An 18,545-nucleotide genomic window follows, 5' to 3' on the forward strand; every position below is an offset into this window, starting at 1 on the left:
TTCGGGAATAGCCACAGCTGAAATAGGGAATATCACTTGGTTTGACCATAACCTTTGCTCTGCCTAGAGAGACTCAAGCAGACACTTTTGGTTTCCTAATGAGAGTTTATTAAATGATAGTGATATATGTCAACAAATATAACAAGATATTTTGGATTATCTGCAAATTAACAATGAGGAGTCTTCACCACAGATAATTTTGGACTGTTTTAAAGTGGTAATCTGGGGAAAGCTGATTGCTTGGGCTGTTAAGAAAAAGCATAAAAAAGCACAAATCAGTTCTAATTTATGTAAATTAAGCCACAAGAACAATTGCATAAGAAATCTCTGAATCCTGATATTGTTAGGCAATTGGAAGTTAATAGACGTAAATTATGCTCTTTTCATGCTAAGCATATTGCTCACCAATTGAATTTAACATGTCAGCAATATTTTGAATATGGTAATGTGAGCAGATTACTAGCTTTTAAGGCTGAAGAAATGTAGATCTATGAACTATATCTTTTTCACATTAAAAATAGAGAGGGGTTCCTACTGGTAGGGAATGTGGAGATTTGTGATTGATTTGCCCAACTTTTTATGCATCTTTATGATTCAGATATCTGAACTTCTGAGTGAGGTATGAATTCTTATTTAGAGGGTGTCACGCTGCCTTTGGTTCCACAGATAATTCAAGAGAAAGTGAATAAAGAAATCACAGAATTTGAAGTCTTTCAAGCTACACTGAGCTTAAAATTTAGGAAAATCACTTGGCTTAGATAACTTCTCTAGTAAATTTTTATAAAATCTTTTGGAAAGTTTTGGTCGGCCCTTTATCCCACATGTTTAATGTGTTATTGGAAGACTGTGATTTGCCGCCTCCTGTGAACATAGCAGGGACTATGATAGTACCTAAAGAGGAGAAGACTAACATTCTCAGGCTGATGCAATAAGATGCACGCAGAAAACAGGCACCCAGTATGAGTGTGATATGAACACAACCACAACCCTTTGCGTCCGATACAGTGTTGAAATGAGCATAAAATCAGAGCGGCGAAAAAAGGGCTCCCTAATGGAAAATGAGTGTCTTTGGTGCTCAAAGTTTATTGCAGGGGAGGAAATGATTTCATCAGACAGCATGGACGTCTAGCCCTGTCTCTCTGCCTCCTCCGCAGCAATTTTAGAGCATTTTTCTCCCTTTACGTTAGTAATCTCCTCAGGAAACTATTGCATCTGAAGCATATAACTTTCACCAATATGGCTAGCAAGAAAAAACTGGTTGATCTAGCTCAATATTCCTATGATGCCGCTGGATCCCGATTTGCGGCTCTGGGAGGAGACCCAGCCAGGCACAAAGGTGGGGAACAGCCGAAACAGACCCCACCAGCTACACAGACCCGGGACGCAAATATGAACTCTCTCACAAAAAAGGATTTTGACAATTGGTTTGCTGAAATAAAAAGAGATATCTGCTCATTGAAAGATGATCATGCAAATATGGAAAATCTCCGCATATAAATGCAAGACTTGGGCCATCGGGTAGAAGATCTAGAGGGGATTGTGGAAGGCCAGGCACTGAAAGTCGCGGCGATTTCCACAGACATTGCTGATTGTGGTGAGTCGTGTGGTTCGAGTGGGAGGAATTTTTTGGAGATCTTTGTTTGTCGAGCGAAGGGTTCGTTTTGGAGCGTGTAGTTCGATCGTTTTAGATAACCAGCTGGATTGCAGTCCTATGATGGTTTTATATAGTATTATTAGTATTTTGTAGTCTATTCGATATTTAATTGGGAGCCAGTGCAGTGTCATGAGGGATGGGGTGATATGGTCATGTTTTTTTGTTCCTGTTAGTATTCTAGTGGGTGTGTTCTGTAGGATTTGTAGTGGACGGATTGTGGTGAGGGGTAGGCCAAATAGTAAGGAGTTGCAGTAGTCGAGGTTGGAGAAAATGAGTAGTTGTAAAACTGTTCTGAAGTCGTTTTGAGAAAGGAAGGGTTTGAGTCGTCTTAGAGTTAGTAGTTTGTGGTATCCTTCTTTTAGTCTGTTAGTGATGTGGTTCTTGAAGGATAGTTCGCTGTCTGATTCCCAGGTTTCTTGCACGTGTGACTGGCGAAATTGAAGATTTTGGGTTCTCCATTTTGAGAGGTGTTGTAGTAGCATTGTTGTTTTTCCTGTCTAGGATGATTATTTCAGTTTTATCTATGTTTATTAGGAGTTTTAGATCATTAACAGTTGTTAATTTTTTTATAGATATTTGGCTGCTTCATTGTAAGTTGCTTCCAAGGTGTTGTGTAGTGGGATTAGTATTTGTATGTCATCTGCGTATAGGAAATGTGTCAGACTAAGGCAATCTAGAAGGTAACAAATTGGAAGGAGGTAAATGTTGAATAGTGTTGCTGGTAGTGCTGATCCTTGTGGGACTCCTGTGTTGAGGGTTCCTTTCTTCGAGAGGGTGTTGTTGAATGTCACTTGGAAGCTTCTGTGAGCTAGGTATGATGTGAACCATTGTAGAGTTTTACCGGTGGCTCCTATTTCAGTTAGTCTGTCCAGAAGGATTGTGTGGTTTACTGTATCAAATGCAGCTGATAAGTCCAGGAGGATTAGCAGGTAGCTTTGGCCCTTGTCGAAACCTCGGAGTATGGTGTCATTTAATGAGAGTAGTAGTGTTTCTGTGCTTAGGTTTTTTCTGAAGCCATATTGTGAGGGGTGTAGAATGTTGTTCCTTTCTAAGTGTTCAGAGAACTGGTTGTGGATGACGTTTTCCCTGATTTTGGCAATGAACGGTAGGTTGGATATGGGTCGATAGTTTAGTAAGTTTTCTGGGTCCAGGTTGTTCTTTTTTAATAGGGGTTTAATTATTGTTGACTTTAAGCAATCCAGATAATTCCCTTCCTCAAGGGAAAGGTTTGTGGGAGTAGGCTACTGTTGTTCAAATGGTTGACCTTCAGTGTATTTCGTTAAATGTTAAAGGCCTGAACTCCCTGTTTAAGAGACAATTGCTCATAAAAGAACTTACAAGACTCTCAGCAACAATAGCTTTTGGCAAGACGCACACCTGCGCCATAGGGATGAGCTCTTAATGGCTTCCCAGTGCTACCCGTTACAATTTTTTGCCCCTGCCACGATACACCAGAGGTATAGTGGGATGGGAATCCTCTTTGCGCACAATTTGGTGGTCCAAGTACACGACAATTATTGTGATCCCCAGGGACGTTTTCTCATCCTGAGGGTCACCCTACATAATAGGCCTATGGTGTTGGTGAGTGTATGTTGTCACCCATCTATGCAAGTTGAGACCCTGGGGGAGGTGACTCAGCATCTAGTTAATTATCCTGGGAATAATATAGTCCATAGCGGGGGATTTTAATGTGGCTCTGACACCTGAAGTGGACACTTCGGCCCGGGTTTCTAAGGGGACAGGTAGGGCTAGAAGGGCTATGAAACGTTTTATGGCCACCAGACAATTGGTGGACACCTGGAGGCTTCACTTCCCTTATAGCAGGAGCTATACCTTTTATTCGCATCCCCACATTTCATATACCAGAATTGACTATTTTTTAATTACAAAAGATCTAGTGGGGAAGACGCTCCAGACGGATATAGAATCAATCACGTGGTCCGATCATGCTCCCATCTGTTGGCTTTTGTCTATGCAGCCAAGGGACCCTGTGTGGAAATTCTGGAGACTAAATGATTCCCTTCTGAAAGAGTCTAGCTTCTGTGACCGTATAGCGGATGTGTTGGAGGATTATTTTTCCCTCGGTAGTGTAGCTGGAGTCTCACCCATATCCATCTGGGAGGGAATGAAGGCGGTACTGCGGGGACATCTTTTTAGCCTTGCCGCCTATATAAAAAACAACAACGGATCCGTAGGGAGGACTTATTGCAGGAACTAAGGGACCTAGAATGGAGGCATAAATGATACCCAGGGTTCACTGTCATTAGATTAGTAGCCCAAAATGGGAGGCGCTTGCGGCATTGGACGCGGCAGAAATAGCTTTCACCCTGGATATCCTTAAGCAGAGACATTATGAGTTTGGGGATAAAAATAGCAAGCTGTTAGCCTGGCGGTTACAGATAAAAAGAATAAAAGAGATGGTTTTATCATATTAAACACAAATCAGGCAAAATGCTTCTACAGCAGACAGAGATAAGGACTCGATTTCAGGAGTATTATGAGGAGTTATATAGGCCTGAGGTGGAATCAACGGCTGAGGCCATTTCCTCTTTCCTGGCAGCCATTCCTCTGCCTGAGTTATCCAAATCTGATCAGGCTCAAGTGGGGAAACGGATCTCCCCCTTTGAAGTAGACTGGGCAATTAAGGACCTAAAAACAGGGAAATCTCCTGGCCTGGATGGGTTCACACCCCTTTTTTACAAAAAATGCAGAACCCAACTGCGGGCCCCACTATCAGCTATGTTTAACAAGTTACGAGAGGGCAGCATCTTCTCCCATATGGGAATGTAGCGGGTATAACTATAATACCTAAGCAGGGGAAAGATCCTACAAACTGTGCTTCGTATAGGCCTATCTCTCTCATCAATATTGACTTGAAAATCCTCGCCAAAATTTTGGTGCTTTGCTTGCAAGGACTGATTGGGCAACTCATGCACGAAGATCAAGCTGGCTTCATACCAGGCAGAGCTACATCCGACAACATCCGGAAAATAATCGATTTGATCCATATTGCTAATTCCAATCATACCCCAGCAGTGTTTGACACTAGACGCCAAGAAGGCTTTGGTAGTCTCCTGGCCCTATTTGTTTGCTGTTTTGAATAAGATGGGTCTGGGTGGCTCCTTCGCTGTATGGGTAAGGGAGCTCTATAAGAGACCCACTAGCGTGTCTAAAGATTAATCATAGCTACACAGCACCATTTCCGATATGGCGGGGAACCAGGCAGGGTTGTCCGCTATCCCCACTTTTATTCGCTATCAGTCTGGAGCCCCTGGCGGAGGCGATCAGGAGAGCAGGGGACGTGCATGGGATACGGTGTGGAGGGCAGCAGTATAAGATAACCTTATATGCCGACGATGTTATCCTCTCTCTTTTAAAACCAATGGTTTCCCTGCCACGGGTGTTGTCTGTGATAGAGCAATATAGCAGGTTAACATAAGAACATAAGAAATTGCCATGCTGGGTCAGACCAAGGGTCCATCAAGCCCAGCATCCTGTTTCCAACAGAGGCCAAACCAGGCCACAAGAACCTGGCAATTACCCAAACACCAAGAAGATCCCATGCTTCTGATGCAATTAATAGCAGTGGCTATTCCCTAAGTAAACTTGATTAATAGCCGTTAATGGACTTCTCCTCCAAGAACTTATCCAAACCTTTTTTGAACCCAGCTACACTAACTGCACTAACCACATCCTCTGGCAACAAATTCCAGAGCTTTATTGTGCATTGAGTGGAAAAGAAGTTTCTCCGATTAGTCTTAAATGTGCTACTTGCTAACTTCATGGAATGCCCCCTAAACCTTCTATTATTCGAAAGTGTAAATAACCGAGTCACATCCACTCGTAACTTGTTCTAATGATCTTAAAGACCTCTATTATATCCCCCCTCAGCCGTCTCTTCTCCAAGCTGAAAAGCCCTAACCTCTTCAGCCTTTCCTCATAGGGGAGCTGTTCCATCCCCTTTATCATTTTGGTTGCCCTTCTCTGTACCTTCTCCATCGCAACTATATCTTTTTTTAGATAAGGCGACCAGAATTGTACACAGTATTCAAGGTGTGGTCTCACCATGGAGCGATATAGAGGCATTATGACATTTTCCGTTTTATTAACCATTCCCTTCCTAATAATTCCTAACATTCTATTTGCTTTTTTGACTGCTGCAGCACACTGAGCCGACGATTTCAATGTATTATCTACTATGAAGCCTAGATCTCTTTCTTGGGTGGTTATTTACACTGTCTGGGTTCCGGATCAACCCCTGTTTATGAGCATACCAGATTAAATTTAATACACAACGAACATTGTCAGAAGTTTGTCTTTCGGGTATAAATACCGACTGATCCTCGTGAACTAAATTAGGGGTTAACCTGCCCAATCTTAAAGCTACAATTTTTCCCAATAACTTAATATCAAAATTTAGTAAAAAGATAGGATAATAAGATGCACGCAGACTGATGCAATAAGGTGCGCCTAGTCTAGCGCATGTTTTGCTCGTGGGTGGTGCACATTTTGTGTACATAAAAATAACCACCGATGCAGTAAGGAGATTAGCGCATCTATGACACACGTCTTGGAACAGACACATTGCTTTTATCTTGCGCTTGGCTCTTGAAAGGAGAAAGCTGAGATTTAAATATTATTCTGAGGAGGTCATTCCTAATTTATTGCAAGCCAGAAGAGTTCCACGTCTTTGGCATTTGTACACTTTTGGAAGATGATTGAATATGGTGTCAGGCAGGGATGAATTGCAGGAAAATATCAGCCTGGAGGATTTTTTCAAAACCAGGCCACTCTGAATCCTTTGTTCACTTTCCCTGCAGCATGTATTTCAACAGTTCCCAAAAGCACACCAAACTGATCTTTCAGTGGACAAGTGCAAGGTGTTGCATATAGGGAAAAATAACCCTTGCTGTAGTTACACGATGTTAGGTTCCATATTAGGAGCTACCACCTAGGAAAAAGATCTAGGCATCATAGTGGATAATACTTTAAAATTGTCGGCTCAGTGTGCTGCAGCAGTTAAAAAAGCAAACAATGTTAGGAATTATTAGGAAGGGAATAGTTAATAAAACCGAAAATGTCATAATGCCTCTATATCACTCCATGGTGAGACCGCACCTTGAATACTGTGTACAATTCTGGTCGCCGCATCTCAAAAAAGATATAGTTGTGATGGAGAAAGTACAGAGAAGGGCAACCAAAATGATAAAGGGGACGGAACAGCTCCCCTATGAGGAAAGGCTGAAGAGGTTAGGGCTGTTCATCTTGGAGAAGAGACGGCTGAGGGGGTCTATGATAGAGGTCTTTAAGATCATTAGAGGTCTTGAACGAGTAGATGTGAATCGGTTATTTACACTTTTGAATAATAGAAAGACTAGGGGGCATTCCATGAAGTTAGCAAGTAGCACATTTAAGACTAAACGGAGAAAATTCTTTTTCACTCAACACACAAAGCTCTGGAATTTGTTGCCAGAGGATGTGGTTAGTGCAGTTAGTGTAGCTGGGTTCAAAAAAGGTTTGGATAAGTTCTTGGAGGAGAAGTCCATTAATGGCTATTAATCAAGTTTACTTAGGGAATAGCCACTGCTATTAATTGCATCAGTAGCATGGGATCTTCTTAGTGTTTGGGTAATTGCCAAGTTCTTGTGGCCTGGTTTGGCCTCTGTTGGAAACAGGATTCTGGGCTTGATGGACCCTTGGTCTGACCCAGCATGGCAATTTCTTATGTTCTTATGTTCTTATATATATCATGTGACCTGGAGCCTGGCAAAATTGAGCCAAAAAATATCCAACATAAATTTTGCATTATTTTTCTAAATAACTTAATAGATCCCTATCCTTAATAACACTAGATCACAGGTGAGCATTCCCCTCCTTCAAGTTTGATTACATCTCTCATATATACTATTAAAGTCTTTTGCCAACCAATCAGCTTTTGAACCAGTTGCCAAGTAATGAGACACCCACATTTCCAGCCAATGTCAGATACAAACACCTGCACACACTGGTTCAGAGACCTACTTTCTTCCTGAGATAGAGTATGTGTGTGTGTGTCTTTCTGTCTGACAGAAACACCTACACACACACATTCTCTCATTCTGTGTATGTGTGTATAGGTGTCTTTTTGTTCTAGATGTCAATAGTACTCTCCTGATATATGTGAAGATCATAAATAGGTTTCGGAGATCAAGTCATTTTTTTGTGGTGTTTGGTGGTCCTAATGGGGCAGAAGGCATCTAAGGCTTCTATTTCTAGATGGATCAAAGAAGCGATTGCATCAGTGTACATTTGCAAAGTCCTAGAGGTTCCAGAAGGTCTTCGGGCCTATTCTCCTAGGGCTCAAGCAACTTCTTGGGCCAAGTGTCAGTTTCACCTCAGGAGGTCTGTAGGGTGGTGACTTAGTCTTCATTGCACACTTTTGCCAAACATTGCCGACTGGATGTTCAGGCATCAGGCACAGAGGTGTTTGGTGTAGGTCTTTCGGGTTTTGGCCCAGTTTAAGATGGCTTGGGTACATCCCATTCATCTGGACTTGTCTGGAGCATGATAAGGAAGGAAAAATTGGTTCTTCCTTGCTAATTTACTTTCCTTGAGTCCCACCAGACCAGTCCAGAATCCTGCCCTTGGATTCTGAAGACCGCTCTTCTGGATGTGCATTTATATTGTTGGTATGCTTTTCATTTGTTTTACTTTGGGAGTTCAGACCCTCTGGAGGAAAGTGTTTTCAAGTTTAAATTTGGGGCTTCATTGATTTTTTTATTTTTATTTTTTAATTTCTCCTGCTCAAGGAAAGAAAGAGGGTTATTGTTCTGCTTTGTTACAGATTTACTGAGAGACTGCAGGTGGCAAAATAACTTAAGTACCAAGAGTGCAATGAAGTTTTTGTTCTCTGTTTTCATTTGCTAGAATGGGAGAAAAACTCCATCTCTGGACTGGTCTGGTGAGACTCAAGGAAAGAAAATTAGCAGTAAAAAAAACAATTTGTCCATTACTCTCCCATCTCAGTTAATGTTGTATTTGAAAGAAAAGTATTCCTTTAAATAGGCCAAATGAGATTAAAATTGGAGGGGGCTTTGGATAAACTATTTTGAACTACATGCCCCTTATTGAGAATCTTTCCCAAGAATTAGATGACTGGTTGCAGTATCGGCTGTCTTGGTTCGGAAGAATTGTGGCAGTTAAAAAGTCGTGGCATCCTCATAAGAACATAAGACTTTGCCATATTTGGTCAGACCAAAGGTCCATCAAGCCCAGTATCCAACAGTGGCCAGTCCCGGTCGCAAGCACCAGGCAGGATCCCAAGGAATAGATTAGATTCCAGATTCCGAGCTGCTTACCCCCAGAATAAGCAGTGGATTTCTGCAACTCCACCTTAGTGGTTTATGAACTTTTCCTCCAGGAGCTTGTCTGAACATTTTTTTTTTTTTAAACGCAGTTACACTAATGGCTTTTATCACATCCTCTGGCATCAGCCTCGCCTGTGTTATATATTCTAGATGTTGCCAGTAGGGATTCCTGACAAGAATCTTACATTTTTGCAGAAGAAAATCTTTGGCTTTATTTGGAGAAGTAGACCCCCTCAGGTGGCGAGATCAGTGCTTTTTCAGATTAAATTTTGTGGAGGGTTAGAGGTCCCGAATTTCAGGAAATACTGGGGGGCTGCACACCTTTGAGTGATATTAGATTGGCTCAGTAAGGCTAGGACTTGGCAGTGGAGCAGTTGTTTTGGGCTGCATTCCTTTGAAGGCCTAGGTGTGGCTGCCTGCACACGCTCATAGACCTTGTGCTATGGGTTGCCCTTTTACTACACATGCTTTGCCACTTTGGGACCAGTGGAAGGTTCAAATGATTTGGTAAGAAGGTTCACTCTTCTGTAACACCAATTAGCTATAATAAAAACTTTCTGCTGGGAATTCAATATAATCGTTTGAAGAATTGGGAAACATAAGGAATTAGCTTGGTCATTTGTAGGAACAAGGCACCTTTTTATTACTTTTGGTTATCTAGTTGAGAACCAAAAGTATATTCAGGTGCACCATTTTATTTCTAGTGCAAAAGTTTTTATAAGTGCTTTATTGAAAGGGAAATCACTATTTGAAGGCATGTGTGATAAACCTCAGATCTCCAAGGGGCTCATTTTAGAACCAGAGTCTTTGTTGAATGGGGAATCGATTGGGTAAACTAAACAAATATTAGCTTGGGAAAGGGATTTTGGGAGAGAAGTAGATGAAGATCAGGGGAACGCTTTGTTTTCTAGGTATCGAGAAAAGTTCAGTCTCCTCTCTTATTCTTGAAAATGGTTATGAAATACTATTTAGGTGATATGTAACTTCAGAAAGATTGCATACAGTAAGATTTTCCCTTCTGTTGGAAATCTTTGCTGGAAACATTGCGGGAGAGCGGGGCCTTTTTTTTTTTTTTTCAGATTTGGTGGGAATGTCTTGAGATTCAAAAGTATTGGGATAGGATGATCATTTACATTTTTGAAATGACTTAAATGTAAGTTCCCTGTACGTACCTGGATCAGTCCAGGCTCCTGGGGTTTTGCCTCCCTGCCAGCAGATGGAGCCAGAGATCTCTTTACCCTAACATGTTTTGTTTTTTTTTCCCTCTCTTGCCACAGTCTCTGCTTCACAGCACTATCCCCACCAATTTGCCCAGCGAGATGCCCCAGTTGATACCGGTGTTCCCGGGAGGCACCCCCATGCTGCCCCCGGTGGTGAAGGGCAACATCCCCGTCTCCTCCCCGCTGCCTCCCGCCTCTTTTGGGAAGCTTTCCATGCTGGACACCTTCGACCCCCCGGGAGCAGGGGTGGGTGTTTCGCTGAGCCCTCTGGACAGCTTGGACCTGCTGCAGTATCCCGAGTCCCGGCTGGACAGGCTTGACAGCTTCGAGAACAGCGGGGGCTCCCTGGACGCGTTGGACTCCTTCCCCACCGGTAGGTGCTGGACGCCGCGGGACCGGGCAGTTATAAATCGGCCACGGCTGAGGGAGGTGCTCGCAACCGAGCAGGATGAGGATGTCGCGCGAGTTAACGGACTCCGATGATGTGCATTCGTTAATTAAAAGATATAGGCTTTTTTTTTTTTTTTAGAAAGTAGATGAATGTAAGCTGTAAATATGCGTAAATTTTGACCATGTTACGAGTATTAATAGCAGGTGGTATGCAGATTGTTATGGGGGGGAGAGAGGAGTTAGCCGTTTTCTCAGCAGTCCTCTCCTGTTATTGTTAACGCCAAACCTTTCACTGGTGCGACACGGCCAATGGGCTGACATTGATCCCCTGTGTTTGGAGCAGCAAGGGTGTGGGGGGCGGGGGGGGGGGTGTGGTTTATGTTTTCAGCCGGTAAAATAAATTCAGAAAAGAAATGTGAATACACGCAGACCCGCTGCGGCGTTTTCTCTCTTTTTTGCTATTTTACCGGGGAACGACTGCAGGAGAAAGGGGTCCTGCCTGCCCACACCTGACGTTTGCCAGAGACACTAACAATCGGGATATCGCCAAACAACAAACCTGTCGGTTTCTCTTTTCTGCTGCAGGGAACATAAAATTGCAACCCGGCGCTGCTGCGGTGGCCCCTATGGCAAGATATAAATCGGTGCAGAGGGTGTGCGGGGGCCGTTTTGCGTTGCCTGTTGGTGCTCTTTCGGTTGCGGGCATTCGTTCTTGTCGAACACTCGTGGGCTTTAGTTGCTTATGAGCGGTGCCTTTGGTTGGGGAGGGAGGCCTCCAGGCTGAGGCGCTCGCATTCCCCCCTTTGCCTCTGCTCTAATTTCCTGAACAGTTCACATTCTGTTTGGGCATTTTTTATTCCTGGGGGAATTCTGCACACGAACTTTTAAAATTCCGCATACTTTACACTGGTCAAAATAACACAATATACATCACAGTCTCTGAGTTCTTAACTTAAAAAAGTAGTACAGAAAAATTATTATTCAGAGATGCAGAGTTTTAAATAGTTTGAGCAGAATTCCGCTAGAAGTGACCCTTCCACCCTCTCTCCCTACTCCCCTGGCCAGAACCCTTTTCACTCTGCCCTCTCAGGCTCTAATTCTCCACTCTCCACTATCTCTCCCCTCCCCCTCCAGGCTCAACCCCTTACACTATCTTCACCCCGTGGCCCTCCACTCCTAGAATTTGACCACGCTCTCATAACAGCCTTTCACACAGGCTGCCTCTATCCCACTCTCACACACACACATCCTCACAGAGGCTCCTCTCTTTTACACACACTCGCACACGTTCACACTCAAACGGGTTCCCTCTGTCCTTATCTCTCACGCGCTCCCCCCCCTCACACGGGCTCCCTCTGTCCTTCTCTCAAGCACACACACACACCCTCAGACAGGCTCCCTCTCTCTCACATATATACACACCATCCCCTCAAATAGGCTTCCTCTCTCTCTCACATATACGCATACCCACTCAAACAGGCTCCCTCTGTCCTCTCATTCACCCTCACACAGGCTCCCTCTCTCTTGCACACTCATATACACCCCTGCACATAGGCGCTCTCTTTCACGCACACGCCCCCTTTTACACACAAACACACACCCTCACAAAATCTCTCACTCACTCACACACACACTCGCACAGGCTCGAAATCTCACACACATCCTCCTGTGCCTGTCATTCTGCAGTACACACACTCACAGGCTGCATCAATGTCATCAGCTGTTCACTGCTTTGTGGCCCACCGGCTCCTCCGTCACCCTCATCTGTGAGGGTAGGAAGCAGGGGAGGGGGGAGGGGGCAGGGGGTGTGGATCAGTCCTGTAGAATCCCATTTGCTGAGGAGCCACTTGAGTGTGCTCAGGGAGCAAAGTAACAAGTTAGTTACCTGCCAAAGGGGGGGTGGTGGTGGGATATGGGGGCATTTGAAAGCAAGGAGGTCCGTATTCAGCGAGACGGTGAGTGGGAAAGTTCCCCTGGGTAGCTTTACCTGGATATTTAGTGGAATACCCAGCTAAGTACTCTGCTGAATATAGCTGGGTAAAGGGATCTGGGTAATTTTAGGACGGGTATTTGTCCAACTTGGCTTACCTGGCTTACGTTAGCTGGGTACCACTGGATATCTGTGCTCACTGGCTGGCTAAAATGTCGCCACCCCCTCATCATCTCCTTTTCTCCAAGTGAATTTTGGGTAGGTAATGAGTGACCTGGACAAAATTTAACCAGGGAGCGAGGAGAAATGTTTCACTTCTCTGTTTTTGTCTGGGTAACTCAAAAATTAGCCTCACGAAGCCTTTGAAGATGGACCTCAAGATAAATCCCTTCCATGTGTGTGTGTGTGTGTGTGTGTGTGTGTGTGTTTTTTGTTTTTTTCTTTTACCCGGAGTCACAAACAGGTCAATCCAGTAAAGTGCGGCCGCGTTTACCCCGCTCCTAACCCACTTTCTACTCACTTTCCGGCCGCGTTAGCCCTTCCTGCGATCCACAATCCCCTTTAACCTACTTTTACCGCGTCCTTAAATCCCCGGGTAACCCCTTCCGCACGCGGCATGTATATTACATGTAAACGATCGAATTAGCTATTCCCTACCATCCTGTAACCCGCGCCCCGACTATCGCTTTACCCTGCCGTTTTGCCGCGCGTTTAACCTGCTAACTTACCGCCTACCCTTACCCCTGCGTTTAGAGGCAGGGGGTAAGGGTAGGCGGTAAACTTTCCCCCAGCCCCCGCTCACCTGCTCTGGCCGCGTCCATGGGTGCTGGTCTCCAAGGCAGCCCCAGTCCTCTCCCCTCCTCCCGAAGCAACGAAATCGAAAAAAATCCAAAAAGTGAAAAAGAAAAAAAGCGAAGAAAAAACAAGTTGCAAGAGAGAGGACTGGCAATCCTACGCTCGGGATTGCCTGTCCTCTCTCCCCTCCTCCCGAGGCAAGGCGCGAAAAGCAGCCTTGCCTCGGGAGAAGGGGAGAGAGGACTGGCAGTGTAAAGCGACGAAGCGACTTACTTTTTTTGCAGCCCCCCTCCGGAGACGGACATCGGCGAGGACGACCGCGGCTCCCCTCCCCTGCCTCCAGCTGCCCGCGAAGATAGACACATCGCACGGGCGAAAGCGGCCCCTGTGCGTGCAATTGGGCCGCTCAGGATGTGACGTCACGACGATTGGCGTCACGGCATGTGACGTCACGTCTTGAGCGACCAATTAAACGCACAGGGGCCGCTTTTGCCCGTGCGATGCGTCTATCTTCGCGGGCAGCTGGAGGCAGGGGAGGGGAGCCACGGTCCCTCGTCACCGATGTCCGTCTCCGGAGGGGGGCTGCAAAAAAAAGTAAGTCGCTTCGTCGCTTTACACTGCCAGTCCTCTCTCCCCTCCTCCCGGAGCAAGGCTGACAATCCCGAGCGTCTGAGAACCGTCCACTTCCTGGTACCTGACATTTGAAATGACAGATACCAGCGTGTCCGTGAAGCTTTAGGCCCGCGCACCCAGGTTACTGTATAGGCGCTGTATAGCGCTCTGTACAGTAAAATGGGTTGTGCGGGCCTAACGCTTCACGGACGCTTCTTAGACGCATCTTGCATTTGCAAGCTATTTACATACAGGATTGAGTGGTAGGTGAGCTGGACTGTGCATGGGGCAACCGCGGGTGCGCCGGGCACTAACGCAGCTCTTCCTACCACTCGTTACTGGATTGACCTGTTAGTATGAAAATGTGAAAAAAGAAACCCCGTGAGAGCACTGAGTAGGCAGCCCTGACAATTAACACTGTTGCACAGCGCTGGCAGCGTGCGCTGCTCTGTGCCTGGGGACTGGAGCTACACTAATGCAAGGAGCAACCAAATTATCCCCATGGTGTCATGCAGGCAGAGGATGTAAGAGTCTCTCTGCCCTAGTGTGTTGAATCTTAGAGGGCTGCAGCGCATTTGACTGGTAGCAAATCTGAGTTTTAATGTTGATACTTCTTCAGTTCGGGATGAAGGTCACGTTCAGTGGAAGAGGAGGAGGAAACCAGGCTCCCGTCCCCTGACTCCGGGTCATCTGGAGAGGATGAGTCATCCCTGGTTTTAACCCTTTTGCAGTTATGGATGAATAGTTCTAAGTTTTCTGGGGGAAAAAAAAAAAAAGAGTACGAGCTATGTGTTTATTTGAATGAATTGGAAGTAAACCCGGGACTGTTTCAGCCTGTCCACATGACCTGGAGCCAGTTGGTAGCCCTGGAAGAGGGAGTCCGAGGGCCATCTGGCTGTTTTCCCCAGGGGATGGTGAAACCTGCAATTCCCCCCTCCCCAATCCTGAAGTGACAGTATGTAAAGAGATGGCCCTGCCAGGTCTGCCGACTGACCAAGGGGGGTAAGGAGTGTCTGCCACTTTTTGCCAGCAGGGTGAAAACTTCTTCCTGGATTTTAAAACAAAAGTCAGTTAAGAGAAACCCAGCCCGGTGGTTTGGGAGGAAGTAATGCCTTTCTATCAGGTTAACAGATGTTCAAGGTTCAAACTTTCGGGATTGCTGACAGAATACCCCTTTACCAGGCGGCCTTGGCTCCTTAGCGCTATAAAGCTTCTACGTTGAAACATTTTGCAAATTTTGCTGAGTTATTGGCTGCATGGCGACGCTGAAAGTCGTTTACATCATATGGTGGGATTGGGTAGGATAGGAGCAGATCTGCATTAATGCTGGGGGGGGGGGGGGGAAGAAAAGCTAGCTGCAGTGCAGGACCTTTGGGGGTGGGGGTACAGGGATCCCCTATATACTTGTGGTATGTAGGGATCAGATGGGGGGGTGTCTCATAAATTTGTCCAAGGTTTTATTTTTTCCTCAACATTAAGACAAAAGGTGTTCCCGAAGTTCTGTGAATCAGATTTCTTTCTTACTGTCTTTTCTTTCTTTCTTTTTTTTTGTTTGTTGCTGCTGTTGTGTGTGGTGGCTCTTTTTGATCAAGACCCTGTCCTGCAGGAGTCCAGGCCTGCCAGTGCCAGTCTGAAGCCACTGCCTGCGGTGAGTGAGAATCCCCAGGTCTGCTCTCCTAACCCGCCTTTAGCAGCCGCCGCACGCATCCCCTCCTCCCCCCTCCCACCATGAAGGCGTTCGCAACAGGGCAGACTCTGTCACCCAGCCAGCTGCTACCCTGCTTCCTCTTCAGTCACTCCAGTTCAAAGGTAGCAGCTTGTCCACACAGGGACCGTGACACTCCCCAGGCATGAAGCATTAAGGAACTCTGGCTGGGAACCATCTGATAATCACTCTAGAAACAGCCAGTCATCCAGAACTAACTTGTTATGAGTGCAACTTGCGTTAGCCATCTACCCGCACGCAAACGGCTCTTTATCCAGCTAGAAGGGCTTTTTGGAAGTTGACCATTCTGTACGTGGGTGAAAGTGCACAGGTTGTGCCACGATGCCTGTCCTTTTTGCCTGTGTTTTCATGGAGGTGTTCCCTGGGCCAAGTTGGGGCAGGGAGGCAACAAGGCACAAAGTTTTTTACATTTCCAAAACCGTGCCTTGTTTTGGCTGCAAAAAAAAAGGTATCTACGGAAAAAACAAGTGCAAATCTCTCACTGATCTTTTTCCTGGGGCAAGTTTTCAAAGGTGAAGCACATGTATACTTTCCCTTTGAGAACTGGTGCAAAATCTGCATGGAAAAGTACCTCCCTACACCACGTGTATATAGATATAGATGTTTCCTTTATATTACTTCGCTAGAAATATCTTCCCAATAGTCTTATTTTGACAAAGTATTTCCTCTATTTTTCCCTATGTTATTTCTGTATTAATATTTTCTCTTTATTATTTTCACATAATTTATTTTCCTTGCGCAAGCTGTAAAATATTGTCCCTGTGTCCCTAATTCTACTGTGTCTTCCTCCCATGTCCCCTTTGTAAGGGAGCAATGCACTGCAGTGCCCTCCGGTGGCGTAGAGCGTGGGATGCAGCTTTCTCAAAGTGCTGCTTCCAGTGCTGCTCCTCTGTGGGCCGATGATCGGATGTCAGCATTAAGAGCGGTGCTCAACTTCTTTCTCCCTCTCCCCACTGCCAGAGACTGTGGGCTAAAGGTGCTCCCAGCCCCTGCCAGCAGGAGCCTGAGCAGGGGATTGGAACCCAGGTCTCCTTGACAACTCTCAGAGATGTACAAAACTGTCATTTGGATTTGTACTTTCCCTCTCACCCCTGCCCCCCCCCCCCCCATATTTTCCCATTCTGTCCGATAGCAGCCACTGGCTCATTCTCTTCTCCCAGTCTTGTTTGGATAAACTGTTGCTTAGCTACAAACTCTCATTGTAAAAAAACCATAGCGCTTTAAATTAAAAAATTATCCTCATCCGTCATAATTTTATTAGCAGTGCTGACGGGACTTGTTACTTTTGTCTCTCTTTCTCTCTCTGCAGGCATATGGCTCTGGTTTGAACAACGTGGTGAATATGAGACTGGATGCGCTCCTGACCCACCTGCCTTCCACGGTCTTGCCGGGCATGACGCTGCTTGTGAAAAACCCGCTGGCGTCCACCTATGAGTTCAGCCAGGCCTGTCACCAGTGCTACCAGAAAACAGGTAAAAAGCCAGGGGTCCCCTCCATCCCCGTCCTCTCCACCCAGAATTTCCCAGGTCTGTCGCAGCACGTTCTGGCCTCCAGCTAAAGACCAGAGTCTGCGTGGGTGAGACTCGCAGCAAAATCTTTTTATTTGAGCAAGCAAATGTTGTGCGAGTAAGTAAAGAGATGCAAGCTACTTTATCATTCCATAAGTGAAATTAGGTGTGAATACCATAAGTACTGGAGCCGTATTATTAATCCTGAGCTTTTAAAATCCAATGATTTAAAATCCTGCCGCTGAGGTAATTTTTAACGGCAATGCATGTCACAATTGTTTTTTGTTTCGTTTGGTTAGTATTGGTGGGTGGGAGTGAATGGGGGAAGACTTAGTTTTGGTTACATGTGAGTATTTTTGAGATGTTTAACCAGTTATATATTACGACAGTATCAAAGCGAAATGTACGGTATTATATAGTAAAGAGATGCAATAGGGTGTGCATGAAAAGGGGGTCTCCAGCTGAGTTGCTGTAAAATCCTCGAGTAATAAAAGCCAACTAAATAAATAGAATCGAAAACCTTCAGATTGCCTGCTTCAGACTTGTTCAGCGTCCTGGTTGACTGTGACAGCTGTTGCCCGGTGAAAATGTGTTCAGGTCTCTGAGTGATTAAGGAGGTGACATCATTAGACGGTTTCCCCGTCCCCCTGGCTGTTCATGGCTGCTTCTGAAAGAACCGCTCCTCTCCCCTCCCCATCAGCTTTCAGTCCGTTAGAGGCACTAGCAAACGATCGGAAGAAGCGGGTTGGAATGATCGGCCAGCGGGCCGGATGTATTAAGCTTAGACACAAAGTGGGGGAAAAAGCCTTTATCACATCTCACCCTACGCCCTTTTGAGTTATTGCCTTTCACCTGCTCGTCTTGCAGCATCAGTACCTCACAAACATAAAATCGTCACAAATGGCCTCCAGCTTGATTTTCTGACCCTGCTCCAGTTTTGCCTTCCACCTGAACTGTGGGAAGATCCCCAAGGCAAGGCTTATTCTGACTGCTCCGACCCACATCCCCTGGCGCATTTCTGTGTCAGATTTCCGCCAGCAGCCCAGCCCCCATGAGTGGGCACAGCTGTCCTATGCCATCTAGCAGCAGCAGCAGCGGGAAGGGAGCTGGGCACGGAGAGCCAGCCTTGAGAATGTTTCCTTCATGTGAACCATCGCAGACCCGTCAGTTCGTCCAGCTTTCGCACCACCCTGTGCTGAATGTGTTTTACCGTTCAGGTTTCTGTCCTGGAGTTCTAGTTTGTGTTGCCGCAGTTTCCTCGTTTTGCACAAAAGTCACAGACACAGTCTCCGCTGCTTCCTGAAAGCCCCTAACTTCTTTCGTGCAGGCATTTCTCATTCCTGCATCCTCCCCACAGGGCACGC

The 18,545-nt window shown here is 45.7% G+C and overlaps 1 protein-coding gene across 1 annotated transcript in view; it reads left to right on the forward strand.

The window, feature by feature from the left end:
- Positions 1–18,545, forward strand: part of ZC3H7B (zinc finger CCCH-type containing 7B) — a 147,651-nt gene that overhangs the window by 44,440 nt on the left and 84,666 nt on the right. The window contains exons 10-12 of the mRNA XM_029590240.1: positions 10,278–10,593; positions 15,540–15,595; positions 16,983–17,145. Of these exons, the coding sequence (XP_029446100.1) occupies positions 10,278–10,593; positions 15,540–15,595; positions 16,983–17,145 (535 nt within the window). The remainder of the gene's footprint in view (positions 1–10,277; positions 10,594–15,539; positions 15,596–16,982; positions 17,146–18,545) is intronic.

The sequence above is a fragment of the Rhinatrema bivittatum genome, chromosome 2 (assembly GCF_901001135.1).
Source record: "Rhinatrema bivittatum chromosome 2, aRhiBiv1.1, whole genome shotgun sequence".
In the NCBI taxonomy this organism is placed as follows: domain Eukaryota; kingdom Metazoa; phylum Chordata; class Amphibia; order Gymnophiona; family Rhinatrematidae; genus Rhinatrema; species Rhinatrema bivittatum.